The 16,659-nt window shown below is 31.7% G+C and overlaps 1 protein-coding gene across 1 annotated transcript in view; it reads left to right on the top strand.

Moving 5' to 3' along the window:
• The window catches only part of LOC138704630 (prolactin-releasing peptide receptor), a 751,251-nt gene that overhangs the window by 678,482 nt on the left and 56,110 nt on the right, over positions 1-16,659 (top strand). Inside the window, exon 5 of the mRNA XM_069832712.1 lies at positions 13,309-13,488. Coding sequence (XP_069688813.1) covers positions 13,309-13,488 — 180 coding nt within the window. The remainder of the gene's footprint in view (positions 1-13,308; positions 13,489-16,659) is intronic.

The following is a 16,659-nucleotide window of genomic DNA, read 5'->3' as shown; positions in this document are numbered from 1 at the left end:
TACATACATACATACATACATACATACATACATACATACATACATACATACATACATACATACATACATACATACAGATTTAGACGAGTAAACTTAGGATAATTTAATCTAGGATAGATAAGAGTAGGCAATAGATATAATGAAAGACTCAAATTTTCACAACAGAATAACAGACCTACATACGTCTGGAGAGTGACAGAAACGAGACATAATGTGTTATATTATAAACATACAGGTAGCAAGGCATGTAGTATTACCTTTATTGTAATGGGACATGCCGTTCAACTAATATTTAAAAAATACATACATACATACATACATACATACATACATACATACATACATACATACATACATACATACATACATACATACATACATACATACATACATACTGTCCACGCCTGTGGAGTAACGGTTAGCACGCCTAGCCGCGAAACCAGGTGGCCCGGGTTCGATTCCCGGTCGGGACAAGTTACCTGGTTGAGGTTTTTTCCGGGGTTTTCCCTCAACCCAATATCAGCAAATGCTGGGTAACTTACAGTGTTGGACCCCGGACTCATTTCACCGGCATTATCACCTTCATATCACTCAGACGCTAAATAACCAAAGCTGTTGATAAAGCGTCGTAAAATAACCTATTAAAATAAAAATACATACATACATACATACATACATACATACATACATACATACATACGTACATACATACATACATACATACATACATACATACATACATACCTGTTCCTGCAAACTTTGGTGATTTCTCATAAACAGGTTGTCTGCAACGAAACTTCAAAAGAATGCCATTGAGTTCGATTCTAGCTTGTTACATTAACATATCTAGGCTTGTAACTACAAAACGGAATGTTTCCAGACATAGGTTACTGTATGAAATTTGTTCATAATTGTATCCTCTATCATTCCTAAAAGTTTGTACCATAGTCACTGAATCACCCTGTATACATACATACATTATATGCGTACGCAAGCACGCACGCACAACCAGGCAAGACATGGATAGGGAAAATACTCTCTGACACAGTAAAAACAATCCGAAAATTGCTCACCATCATATTTTGTTCAAATATCTGCAAGAATTAATCTTAAATAAATCCCCTCTTTACCTATTTCTATGTTAGATCGGAAGAGAAAACTCTAAAATGTACCACACTTGCTCTTCGTGATCTTGAAAGTCATTATTGTGAGTTAATATGAGTTCTGAAGAAGTTGTTTGGAATGTTTCATATTTTTAGTCATTCTGTATGTTTCCGCTTCTGCAATATTAAACGGATTTCTACAAAAGGTTATTGGAAATATTAATAAATCTTGTAGACGAGATTCAGAATTTTTTCAGTCTTTATATGAAATTTACATCTCTTCCTGTAAAGCTTCATAATAGAACAGTTCATGTGTGAATAATAAGGTATGTGGAGAATAATAGACTATAATGGTAGCGGAAATTCTGTATCTATGGAAACGGACTTATTACTGGAAAAAGAGATTGCTTAGTTGGGCATGGTAGTTTTTGCCTATATGTACGTACATCTTGAAAGTATTCAAACAAATAAGAAAACAGTGAACGAAAAAAAGAAGTATAGAGAGGCAGTAAGATAAAGAAGAAAACAAGCAGAACGAAAGAAAGACGGCAGAATTAATGAAGAGGCTGACATAACCAAATAAAGTGGTTAAAATGTAAGATAAGAAAAATAAAAGAACAAAGGACAACAGACGAGACGGGAAATACGAGGAAAAAAGGAAAAATGAAGCAGATGAAGCAAGAAATAATAAAAGAAAGAATGGAAAACTGATTTAATGAAAGAAGTGAGGTATGACAAAAATGTATAGGGTTTTTCTTTATTGTTTTGTGTCTGCTGTTATTTTTTCTTTGGTATGTGTTTTATTGGTTGGTATTTTTCTAATCTTTGAGCAAAACTGAAGGATTATTCATTCGTGCGTAATAATGTACTGGACTCTGTTGTGTTGTATGTATGTATTTATTTACACTGCAAATGGGCAAGCACCCGGTGGCAATGGTACAAACAATATAAACAATACACAATAAAATTACAATACACAATACAATTAGATACACAATACAATTAGAATACACAATAATTACAATTAATAATAATACACAAAATAACCTAATTAATAAGCGAATCTAATTTTATATTACAACCTACATATATTCAGGTCCTACATAAGTTTCACATTGGTACTGATAATAATCTTTCACTTTACTCTCATCTCGCTCACTGTACTGGCACTAAGACACATTTCACTGACACTTTAGGACACATTTCATTGACACTATAAATTATCACTCATCGGAACTACTCACTGCACTGTAAAACCATAACTTCACTGACTCACCACGCTTCACTGATACAACAGCTCAAATAAGACAATTACATCCTTATTCATACTTATAAACAGAACTACATTTAAACTAAACATTTCTAGTCTATTGTTGTTTGTAATTGTTTGATAATGGTGTATTGCAATCTGGATATGTCGAAACAAGGAACTAAGGAAATCCCCGACTTCATGATATATTAGCAATTCAGTGTCCAATGTGTATTGATTAGACGACTCCTGTTAATTTTGGAGGAACGTGTCTAGATTTAATGTTACTCAGAAATGTAGATGTCACTTCTATTCATTCATTCATAGTTTTTTAGACCAATGGGAGGTCTTTCACTGCAAACCCAGCGTTCAGTCTTCCCTCTTTTCCGCCTTCTTCTTAGTCTCTGCATAGCATGCATGTATCTTAATATTGTCTAATATCTGTTATTAATTACTTTCCTCCCGTTCACCATTCTTTTCAGAGGCATCCTTCAGTAGGCAGTTTCTTCTCAGCCAATGAGCCAGCTAATTCCTTTTCCTCTTCCTGATCAGTTTCATCATTATTCTTCATTCACCCACTTTTTCCAACACAGCTTCATTTCTTATTCCGTCTGTCCATTTCACACGTTTCATTCTTCTCCATAACCACATTTCTAATGCTTCTAGTCGCTTCTCTTCACTTCGTCGTAATATTTATGTCTCTGCTCCATACAGTATCACACTCCATACAAAGCACTTTACTAGTCTCTTCCTCAGTTCCGCAGAAGATGTCCCATTTCCTATTAGAAGCTTCCTTTGCCATTGCTGTCCTTTTGACTTCCTGGCAGCAGCTCATGTTACTGCTTATAGTACACTGCAAGTATTTGAAGCTCTCCACTTGTTCCACTGCCTCATTTCGAATTCGTATGTTTACCTTCTTTATTTTTCTTACGATAACCATCGTCTTCGTCTTGTTCGCATTTATCTTCATCCCATACTACTCATAGCTGTCATTTGCATGCCCTTCACTAATAATATCTCTTATCACAGACCCAAACTCTCTGTTTGTAAACAGAAACAAAAATAAAACATTCAACACAATACAATACTCAATACCGAAACTGGATGATGTATTCTACATGGCAGTGTATTCCTGATACAGCTCAGAATTTTTCATCCATATTACCTTCACGGTTGCATAAAGGCAGGTTTGAGAAGGCAAAATTTTTAGTCTATTAACCCCCGAAACTTAGCCGCTCTAGAATTTCATGCTGCTTATCTGGGGTCTTTTTTATACCAAGCATATTTGTTGTAAATGATTATGAATTTTATATGTTTATGCTTTTTTTTATAAATACAAAAGGAAATTTCAAGTTTTTTTGCACCTAGAGTTATTCATTATGTTTAAAGAATAAATGAAGTATTTTAATTATTGTAATGACAGACTATTTAAAACCTTTAAAACAGCTTAAAAGATAACCTTATTAGCATTTCACTCCAATCATACTGATTTAAACTATTACTGACTACATTGTTACTTTTTTCTTTAGACATCATCCTGATAGTGCTGTATTTTCAAAATTGTCTCATAATAATCTCTTTCTATTATCTAATATTATTTGAAATATATTAACATTCTATGTATTTTAGCTTAATTCTGCTACACAGTTTATTTCAGTGTTTAATTAATAGTTCATAGTATTTTGTTGTTTAATTCGTAAATAACTCTTGTATACATGTAACTCTCATCTAAATCAAATTGTTGAATTCTTTGTAAGTTAATGCATATGTATATATACTTTTTGCTGGTTGAGTGGAAGAGAAGCCTTACGGCCTTAACTCTGCCGCTAAAATAAATTATTATTATTATTATTATTATTATTATTATTATTATTATTATTATTATTATTATAAATGTGTCTTTGTTTCTATTTTTTCAATTATCAGAAAACACTTCCATATACCTTGAAATAAAACACAAGAAGGAATTTGTTATTGCATCATGTGAATTATTATGTTTAGACAATTAATTAGTAATTTTAATTGTAAAGGAAACTAAAATAACCACAGATAGCATATTTTGGATACTAGAACTTTTCGGAGTATATGGATGTAGATATTAACAATAAAAGATAGTATGGGGTGAGAAAAGACCCCAGGTAAGTAAAAAGCGTTAAGGTGTAAGTTCGTAGAGTGTACCCATTCGTGATGTGGCAGTCGCTGATCTTCTTGGGCCATGGTTTGCTAATTCTGGATTGAATATGAGGAGAATTTAAAGAAGTAAAGTGTATGAAAAAAGTAATGAAATGAAAGCACGTAAAGAGCGAGTAATTTCATTACGAAAAGTAATAACTAGAAGAGATTCTAGAGAAAATAATGTGAAAAAAAAAACAATAAAGTGAAAGAAAGATACGATATCAAAGGAAAAAAAAGGTAGACTGTCTGAATATTGGAATAAATTTTCTAAGATTCTATTTCTGACTGGAATTTTCTTCCACTTCTTTGTGGAGTTATAACAGAATTATTTCGTTCGTCTCATCATGGACTTCCTCATTGACATGTATGAAATGTACTAGTATTGTCTGTCCCCTGTGTTCGTGTTCCATTATTTCCCAGCACCCTTTTGAGTCTGCACACTGCAGTGTAATACTTCTCAGGGCGTTAAATCATTCAACCTTTGAAACCGGATTTTGCATGGAGCAGCGGAGAAACAGAGATTCCAGGCTTTAATTAAAACCAGCGTTCATCAATTTTGGTGTTACGTAGTTGAAGGCTCGTGATTAATGCAAAAAAGTCTGTCTTTCTTGTTGATAGTGACGCGTGCATGAAATTACAGTTTCGTGTATAAAATGTGGCACAAGCTGACAGTGTTGGAACCAGCGATAAACTCCCGCCTACCAGTGTATACAAATCCACACGCATTTTCTCTTTTTTTTAATGAAAACATTATTCTATACTTCGTTGCATTATGTCTGACAGGAGGAGTAGGCCTAATCACTGGCGGCATAGGAGGTGAGAATTGAGGGGTTGGGTGCAAGAAAGGCACTTTTCTCAAATGCAAGTTTTGAGAAAATTGATGTTGAAAATTCAAACCGTAATAATGTTATCTATGCACGCCTTTACATTTTGTGTACTGCTGACCATTATGATCACAGTATTGAACTACAACTTGGTGATCATATGCATAATAGATCAGAGAACACAATAAAAGGTTTTACTCAAAAAGGGCACATCCTCTAAAATGCCCTTCTTGCACCCAGCCCCTCAATTATAATTGCTGTTCAACCAATAGCACAGGTCTCATTCCACGCTTTTCTTGAAGTTAGGTAGGGGTAGAACGTTTTACACTGCCCAAATTCAAGACAAGAGTGGAATGAGTTCTCTGCCATTGATTGAATAGTAGGGGAGAGTTGGGTAGTATCGGACATCGGGTAATATCGGACAGTGCGTTTCTTTCATCTACCATAGATGGTAGTACCTGAATGACGTGGTTACGTAACGGTATGCGACATCACAGAAACGTGATCATGTCATTCAGATACTATCATCTGGTTGTAGATGAAAGAAACTCACTCTCCGATATTACCCGATGTCCGCTACTACCCAACTCTCCCCTAAGTATACTTCTCTCCTACTCTGTCGGCAACGTTTACTTCTCTTGTCAGACATTTTAGAACGAAGTATAGACTGTCGTGTAAGAGAGCGTACAATAATGTACAAATAAGAATACACAGGGTGAAAAATAAATATGGAATTTTGCTGATAACTTCTTAAATTTTGAAAATCTGTTGTATTGTATTTATTAACATTCCATGGTATTCATACATTGCTTCACAGCTAGAATATGGAACAAGTCAAAAAACTTAATACTATTATAAAGTCTTAATTTATAGTCACAGTCTAGATGAAATATATACAGAAGAGATTTACAATATAGTCTACTAGTACAACACAAAGTTTTTAGTATTAATTTTATGAAGCGTTATTGAATGTCATGAATTCACCTACAGAATAGAAGGCGTGAGAAATTAGGTACTTCTTTAATTTGGCCCTAAATAATCTTATGTTTTGAGTTTCATTTTTTATATCGATAGGGAGGCTATTAAAACTTTTTACTGCCATATAACGGACTCCTTTTTGATAGCACGATAGACTTGCCGATTGGAGTATGAAAGTCATTTTTTGACGTGTATTTATGCTATGAACTGTTGAATTAGTTACAAAGTTTTCACGATTACATACGAGGAAGATTATTAATGAAAATATATACTGACAAGCCATGGGCATTATTTGTAGTTTTTTTGAAAATAGTCCTACAAGATTCCCTAGATTTGGCACCTACTATTATTCTAATTACTGTTTTTTGTAATAGGAATATAGCCTACTTTTACTATCTGTAGAATTTCCCCAGAATATTATTCCAAAACTCATTACCGAGTGGAAGTATGCAAAGTATACTGCTTTTAAAGTATTGATATTTACTATCTTTTGCATAGATCTAATAGCAGAACATGCTGAATTTAGTTTGGGGGTAATTTCTTTAATATGATTTTTCCAATTTAACACAGTATCGATTTTTAAGCCAAGAAATTTGGTTGTTGTTGTTTCTAATAGGGATCTATTGTTAATCATTGCGCTAGAAATTTGCGAGGTTGAATTTGCACAGGATTTAAATTGAATTTTGTTGGGAGGAAAACCTATGCAATATGATACCAGTGTTCGAAAAAAGGTAGTTATTAAGGCATTCAGAGTGTCACAGTAGACTATTTTAATGGCACCCTATATTAAAATTTACATACTCCGAATCTCCATTAAATTTTACGTAAGATTGTGTAGAAATTTTATCCATTACCCGTTTCATGTCTTTTGAGTAGTTATTAAACTTGTTTCGTGGTCTTGAAACTTGAGACTAATAAGTATGTAAAATCATGTAGACTAGGCGATAAAACTAAACAAAACACTATTACTAATTAAACTTTAAACCGGGTGCTTAAAATGGGAACTATTCACGGTCAAACAATGTCCCAGTCTAGGGTAAGTGAAGGTATTAACGTCATGCAGGTTATAACATCATTTGATATCTTATAATTAGTTACGTGAAAGTCTGTGTTGGCAACCCTAGCCAGAGAAGTTTGGTGTTTAGAGGAACCTTTCTTAAACATCTGGAACCAAGAATGAAACAGATGAAATACTTGAGCATAAATATAAAATTAGTGATGATATGGATGTGATATGTCTGTTTTTGTGTTCTTGTGGTAACATCTCAGACTTGTTTGTCGAATTTTGTAAGAGATTTAATGTTCCAACCAGTACATTAAGAACTCTAGCCATCACTACGGTTAAATTTTCAGTACAAATTCTCAGAAACATTTATATGGACAATGGACTCTAAAAAAATGGTTTGTAGTCGACCTGGTTGGTGAGTTGGTATAGCGCTGGCCTTCTATGCCCAAGGTTGCGGGTTCGATCCCGGGCCAGGTCGCTGGCATTTAAGTGTGCTTAAATGCGACAGGCTCATGTCAGTAGATTTACTGGCATATAAAAGAACTCCTGCGGGACAAAATTCCGGCACATCCGGCGACGCTGATATAACCTCTGCAGTTGCGAGTGTCGTTAAATAAAACATAACATTTTTAAAATGATTTGTATCAACAGTGAAGTGATGAGAATATTATGCAAAATTTGTTTGCTTACTTACATTGGAAACATTTATATTAGGCTGTATTGTGTATTGGAATTATTTTTGTATTCATAGTATGCTGTGTTCTTGGGCAACCATTTTCTAAAGGGCAGTTACCTTATGGCTAAAATATGTCCCATTATCAAAATAGTTCACTTTTAATAATCTGTAGAATTCATTGTACAATAATAAAAATACCGTTTTAAACTTCTTGTTACTTATCTGAATTGAAAAGTAATTAAATGAGACCAGTTAATATGACTCTTGATTTTCTTTTTCAAATTCAAATTTCAGATTTATTTACGATTTACATTTGAATTGAATACATATGAATAGATACCCGAAATGAGCATATGCTCGTGCTCGGGTACAGTCCAGTAGTCTACATAAATTTTACAGGGTTCAAATGGTATAAATAATAGTAACAACAATAATAATAATAATAATAGTGATAAAACATAAATATTTACAATAATAAAATAAATACTAAGACGGATAAAATAAAATATAAAACCACTAGCGAGAGTTAACACAACTTAAATAAGCATATAATAACCGGAAAAAATGCCAAACTCGAAAATCAACAGAAAAGTTCGTTATATCGCAGACGACAGCAACCGCCGTATTGACATTGTGTTGTGCATTAATGGTAGTAGTGGGGAGCTGAAAGTCTACGTAACTGCCGTTCTCTTCGAATCTTCTCGTAAAATCATGGGAAGTTAATGCTGAAAAAACAAAATGCCTACGAGTCAAACTGTTCATTATTACCAGGATAAATACAAATAATACTGAAATATATTAATCGAGTTTCAGTTATAGATCTCTCCTTTTGTGCAAGAAGTATCATATCAAAATATTTTATGAATGGCGGGGAAAATATAAATTTCAAAAACTTTCTAGTGACAAGATATAGTGAGAAGTACAATCAAGTGTATCTGTGGCGATGCTAAGAAAATCATTTATTGGAGATATACACTGTTATTAATTAATAAAATGATCTATTTATATTTATTACAATGTTTTATCTTATAGGGTACATGCATCAGATAAATACAATAAAAATTAGTACCATATAATGCTAGTAACACTTAAAAAAATTATAATAAAATTTTTCAAATATCATAGAAACATTTTCACTTTATTTTTAAACTTAAGAATGTGTAAACTGCTTAGGTCTGGATTATTTTTCAATACTGAATTGCATAGTCTTGGTCCATAATTCCTACTGTGTCTTGAACTTCAAACATTTTATTATATTAAATAGGACCAGTTAATATGACTCTGGTTTAAAATTCCGTTTTCATTCAAGCTGAACATTAAATTAACCCAGCTTGACCTTTAACATTTAAAATATAATGCATCGTCATTTGATTTCATTCTTTTCAGAATAAAACGCATTTTATCAGTTCACGGTACAACAATTTTATTGCAATCTCATTCGCGATTCAACTGTTTTACAAAACCTCTACTTCAGCTGTTTTGCTGGCGGTAACAAAAGAAAGCGCCACTTGAGAGACTCTTCTTTACATAATGAATAATTCATAGCTGTACCACAAGAGGCACTGCCGCAGCGCAATGAATTAGTAGCACTTATCTCTCTGTTTGTTAAGCATGTGCGATATTACGCCACATTATGATAAAAAGAATAGAATATTAGCATACAGGAAATGTTAAAACATTAAACTTAGGTTTAAATTGTGTGAACTAAAACTTCTTGTTCCGATACGTAAAATATAACTCGGGTTAAATTCGTGAATACTTAATGTAATTGAAGTTCTTCTGTTAATCATAGGTAATGTTATGAGAAGGTTTAGTCTTATCGACAATTTTACGATAAACTTTAGTAACGAGTAGGCCGAAGTTTAACTAGAAAGATTTAAATCTGTAATGACATTTTTAGAAATATTTTGCGATTATAATATTAAATAATAAATAAAATGAAGGAAAGACCTATATTACTATATTCCATTTACGAACCTGGTATTATGCATATTTCATTGGCTGATATGGCCTACTCTCGTGGCGTTACCTGCGACAATTATTTCCAGAAATAAAACATAGACACATTAAAATCATTATTTTATGTTAAGACTTTGAATTAAATCTTTCATTTCAAGAAGAATCATTTCTTAATACTGCCACGTTGATGAAATATAATAAAAATTATTAAATACGTTAGAGTTCATAAACCAAATCGCGTGTTTCGAAGGGGCGCCATGTTTATTTATCGACTGTAAACAATTGACAAGCAGTAGTAATGAAACAATTCATAATTTTAAAAAAGATAATATTATGATGATAAATTGCTTTCATTACTTGAATGTATAGAATTTTTACACTCCATTAGTAAATTTGTGCATGAGCGAAATAGTCCGTGCAATTCTATTATTATTATCGATGGATATATTGAAAAATTACTGCTATTACGGGCTTGAAGTAAATTAGTGCTATTTAATAAAGGGTGTACATATAGTAGACCTATATTGCGATAGAAGCGTGGTATAACATAATTGAGGAAAAGTTATAAAAGATGAGACGAAGACAAACCTTCTCTATTTCCCAGATTCTGTTATTCACTTAACACATGTATTGCATACTATTTCTTGGCCGATCTTAATAAAAATATAAATTATTATTAAACATTTTATTTAAATAAATTGTTTCTTTTTGGACGCTAACATTTTCATGTATGATCGCCGTTTGTTATTTGTAGGTGCCATTACTTTGTTATTATTCATATTTGTCGATAGGTGTTATTCATTTGTTATTATTCGGCGGCGATTGTGAAAATGTTGTAATAAAATAAATTATAGAAAGTTTAGTTTTGTCTTCAAAGAAGTAGGTAGACGACCAATTATACTGTACATCAATATAAATAAATAGCATACAGAAAATATTTGTAATAATAATAATAATAATAATAATAATAATAATAAATAATAATAAAATTATTATTATTATTATTATTATTATTATTATTATATTCCATTTGGCAGAGCTAAGGCCAATAGGCCTTCTCTTCCGCTCAGTCAGACTTTAATTCTAATTGAATACAATTGGTTTACAATAGTTATTACATTAATATCTAGATCGCAGAACAACATGAAAGAGAATAATGAAAGTTAGGTAAGTAATGTAAGTGAGCCATTAATAAACGTTGGTAAGAAATAATAATAATAATAATGATAATAATAATAATAATAATAATAATAATAATAATAATAATAATTCATTCATTTAGTGTTCTGCCCAAGGGCAGGTCTTTCACTGCAAAGCCAGCTTTCGCCAATCTTTCCTATTTTCTGTCTTCATTTTCGTTTCTCATATGATCTATATATCTTAATGTCGTCTAAGATTTGACATCTTCTTCTACCCCGAACTCTTCTCCCGTCCACCATTCCTTCCAGTGCATCCTTCATTAGGCAGTTTCTTCTCAGCAAGTGACGTAACCAATTCCTTTTCCTCTTCCTGATCAGTTTCAGCATCATTCTTTCTTCACCCACTCTTTCCAACACAGCTGCATTTCTTATTCTGTCTGTCCACTTCACACATTCCATTCTCCTCCATATAATAATAATAATAATAATAATAATAATAATAATAATAATAATAATAATAATAATAATAATAATGTAAATAGGATAAAGGTTGCTAATATTGTGATACTAATAATATTATGATAGTTATTTTTGAGAATTTATTATAATTTTATGAGCCAGCGAAGGACCGGTTTTGTGCAGAAACTTGTCCACGAACATTCCCTTAATACGTTGACGCAAAAAAACCGATCTTCCTTTCGCTCAGTAAAATTGTAAAAAAATTCCCAAAAGTAACTATCATAATATTATTAGTAACACAATATTACCAACCTTAACCCTATCTATTCTGTGATATTTATAACCATTAAACATTGAGAAACTTGAAACAGCTATTATTGTTAACAAGGATTTTATTGTTTGAAAAATATTTCCTTAGTCTATTTTTATATTGGTTTCATATCTGACAGTCTCTGACATTACTCGGTAGGGAATTCAAAAGTCGAGGAATAGAGGTGATACCTGAGAGGATAAAAAGAAAGGAGGGAGTAATCCAGGCAAATATGCTTGAAATTGGTGCGAAGGATATGACGTCAAACTACACCTTTTACGCCCCATAATCCACCGCGAAATACCGCCGATTTCCAAATATTAAATTGCTACTTTCGGTTTCGGTCATGATTAGAATGGATGTGGAGGTAACAGGAGTACTAGCAGATTATTATATCAATGCCTATTTCACTATATATTTATTAAAAGTGTTACGGTTGTGACATGGACTGAACATTTCCACATTCTTTCCTTTATCATGAAGGATGTTGGCACTCCTTCACATGTTAAAGCATAGGGGGACACATCAATGGACATATTCTACAGTTGAGCCGAACAGAATATTAGCTTAATAATGAAAAAAATAACTCCTGCAGAACTTGACTACACATTTGAAATATTCACAACACGAAACAGTTTGTAATCGTAATAATACGAACAAACAGCTGATAAACACACCGGAAAAAGAGATGAACTGTGGGTAATTTGACGGCCATACTAGTACACCTTTTTGGTTCCACCGTTTCAAGCTTATGGCCAGGGGTTGGATGATACATTAGTTACACATCAATGTAAATGAATTGCATACCGATATAGGTTAATGCTTGAATACATATTTTATCCATTGATGTTTTCGCTTTCAGCCACGACCTTACGAGTGGCGCTCAGAGCAGTAATTTTATGAAGTAGATCATTACGTGAATGATTTTTTGTGAAACAGGCTACAATTCCAACAACTTCCACGACGAAGCCTTGTCATAATTGTTAACAGGTAAATTCAATATTTTCTTATTTGCGTGATAAAATAATACATGTTTTAAATAACGGGCATAATTTGAAATACCGGTATTAAAAAGTTGAGTACGAAATTGAGACATTCTTAAATACTGCAAATTATGAAATCAGTAAAATCATGTATTTGGTTAGACTCGACAAACAAAGCTATGACGTCGTGAACATAAAAAAAATATTTGCCGGAAGTTTCCATTCAAAACTGAACACGAGGTAAAACCAGCAAAATCAAAAATATATGACGTTTATTTTTTCTGGTAACTTGGCAATTTTGTCAATTTTTCAACATGCATTAGACCATCAAATGGGCAAAAAAAAAATATATATATATATCACTTTAAAACTTATAGAAAATGAAGATATATACTGAAATTGGAGCTGGAAATATTATTTTAGTAAGCAACTCTCTTTTGTTTACAGGGGCAGCCAGCAAGATTGTGGCAGCAGCCAGTACTCTTTCCGCGGTCCCAGTGAGCGATCTGGCAACTTCGACCTCTACGAGGCCGAACTGGACGTGCGCAAAGAGAAGAGAAACCAGAAGTACCTCATCTCCATGGTAACCATCTTCGCCATCTGCCTGTGTCCATTAATGGTACTCAGGTACGTTGAAATATTGAGGCCTGCCAATCACATTTAATGCGTTCCCTTGTTCTTATTGTTGCTAGTTTGCTGCTTTGACGTCATTTCCCTCATTAAATTACAGCGTAAACATTATGTTTCTCCTTGGAGGTGTACATTTTAGATCGTCCTTTTGACTACTGAATCGAATATCTTTTTTGCGGACTCACTCAGTGCTATAAAAGCTTAGCTTCTGCTGAAGTCGTGCACATCATGGATAGAGGTAAATTGTAAACAACTCATATACCATTTTACAACTCAAATGGTCGATTTCTAAAACACGGACGAAATCGTGGTTCCAAACCCCGGCTTTTGAACCGCGATCGAAGTCTGAATCCTTATGCGATTTCTAAATCGAAGTCGAGACGCGGCTTGAGAAGAAACCGAGGTTCTTGGGTTTTATATATGGCAACGCAGCTAAGAATCGATTTTTATTCTTGTAAAGAGTCGATATTAGAAAGAAATGAACATCGGGATTAATATTTTTATTGAATTCCAGTAAGTCACGTTCTTTTGTTCTCAGCTAAGGTATTGTTATATTTGCTAATTTACAGAATATATGTGTGTTTAAAATACTAGCATTAATTAAGGGGAACTGATTTTTAGGTACCGGAATTATATTTCCCAAATGATTAGCACAAGTCGAACGTTTATGTTGTAGTTTATCATTTGTTCAAAGCTACTGCCAACATTAACTACCTGAAAACCCGAGTCTAACGAATCAATAACCTAAATATTAACTGGATTAAAGTTGCAATTGAAACTTAAATATTATATGGTTCTATTTTCATATATAATAGGCCTACTACGTGGAAAGCCCCAGTAGCATAAAACTTAAAATAAGAATACAAAATCACGCTTGCTTCATACATATTCTTGTAGGCCCACATTATATTCGAGTATTAAATAAAATGTCCAGAACTACTGTAAACACTAAGAATTAAGTTACATCGTCTTATAGACATAAAGGTGTAATTAGTATAAAATATTAGACCTATATCTTACTTCCCTCAAAGCAACAAGAAGGTGTAAAAAACTTGTCAACCTGGCGCCTCTTGCATTTCGTTGCAGATTATTATTTAGTATTCTTGCTCAATTTTGCGTTGATTCCTTCGAAAACCGAAAATATTCGCCAGAAATTATCGTCGTTATATAATTACAAAGGATTATTCCTGTCTCTCATCGCTCTAATCCGAGATTTAATATTTGTAATCACAAATTTTCCTTTCATAGTCATCCAGCTGATCTACTTCCTCCATCTTGTATACACGAAGCCGTGGTTTTAAACTTGCCCCAGCTGTGGTCTCTGCTTCAGACCATGGTTTCGAGCCATGGCTCAGAAAAGTGAAAAAGACCTCGTTTTATAAATCCAAACGCGGTTTAAAGCCATGGTCGGGATCTACACCTCGTTTTAGAAATCGACCCAAAGAGTTTGTGATATCATTTATATGGATACCCAGTCTTAAAGGAATCAAGGAAAATTAATTAGTGGGTTATTTAGCCAAGGAAGCGTTGAAATCCACTCCTAGTAATACTGTTAAATTATATAGCGTTAAATATAAACTGAATCTTTCGTGAATAAAGAGAATTATAAAAAATCTTGATTGGTTAAATACAGTGCTACTAGATGGGAAATATCGCTTATTAATGTCATTCCATTAAATATGGTGTTATCTCCAAAATAGATTAATAATAATAAATTACTGGACAACCCACTATGTGAATGTGGTGAAACTGGTGTGCATCAATTGTATTATATTTCACCAGGATGCGAGCTAGTTACGCTTCAGAACACAAGCTTCTCGAAATGAGTAATAAAATACATACCGTACCATGTGGTTTATATTGTGTAAGGATACATTGTATTATTTATTTATTTGCATATTTATTTTTTTATTTATTTGTGTATTTGATTGATTGATTTATATTTGTTTATTTACTTATTTGGTTATTTATCTACTTATTTATTCATTTACTTACCTACTTATTTATTTACCTACGTATTTATTTTTATATACCTTTATTCATTTATTTTTTACTTATCTATTTATTTATTTATTTATTTATTTATCTATCGCTATTTATTCGTTTCCTCATTTACCTAATTATTTATTTATTTATCTGTTTATTTATTAATTTACTTATTTATCTACTTATTTATATATCTTTATTTATTTGCTTAGTTAGTTACTTACCTATTTATTTATTTACTTGATTGATTGATTTATATTTGTTTATTTACGTATTTGGTCATTTATGTGTTTATTTCTTTATTTATCACCTCAGTTATATTCCTCTTCATTTATTTATCACTTATTTATTTATCTCTTTATTTATTTATTTACCTACGTCTTTATTTTAATATATCTTTATTTATTTATTTATTTTTTACTTATCTATTTATTTATTTATCTATCACTATTTATTCATTTCCTTATTTACCTAATTATTTATTTATGTATCTGTTTATTTATTCATTTACTTATTTACATACTTATTTATATATCTTTATTTATATTTATTTGCTTAGTTAGTTACTTACCTATTTGTTTATTTACTTGATTGATTGATTTATATTTGTTTATTTACTTATTTGGTAATTTATCTGTTTATTTCTTTATTTATCACCTTAGTTATATTCCTATTTATTTATTTATTTATCTATCACTTATTTATTTACATATTTATTTATCTGTTTATTTATTCATTTACTTACCTACTTATTTATTTATCTCTTTATTTATTTATTTATTTATTTATTTATTTATTTACTTACCTACGTCTTTATTTTTATATATCTTTATTTATATATTTTTACTTATTTATTTATTTATCTATCTATCATTATTTATTCATTTATTTCCTTATTTACCTAATCATTTATTTATTTATCTCTTTATTTATTTATTTGCTTAGTTACTTACTTACCTATTTATTTATTTATTTATTTATTTATCTAATCTAACTTCATTTATTTATTTAGTTATTTATTTACCTACCTACATGTTTATTTATTTGCTTATTTATTTACCTACCTACATGTTTATTTATTTGCTTATTTATTTACCTACCTACATGTTTATTTATTTGCTTATTTATTTACCTACCTACATGTTTATTTATTTGCTTATTTATTTACCTACCTACATGTTT

The sequence above is a fragment of the Periplaneta americana genome, chromosome 8, assembly GCF_040183065.1.
Source record: "Periplaneta americana isolate PAMFEO1 chromosome 8, P.americana_PAMFEO1_priV1, whole genome shotgun sequence".
Taxonomy (NCBI): Eukaryota; Metazoa; Arthropoda; class Insecta; order Blattodea; family Blattidae; genus Periplaneta; species Periplaneta americana.
Note: the sequence above shows the minus strand (reverse complement) of the source record. Positions and strands in the feature narration are given on the sequence as shown.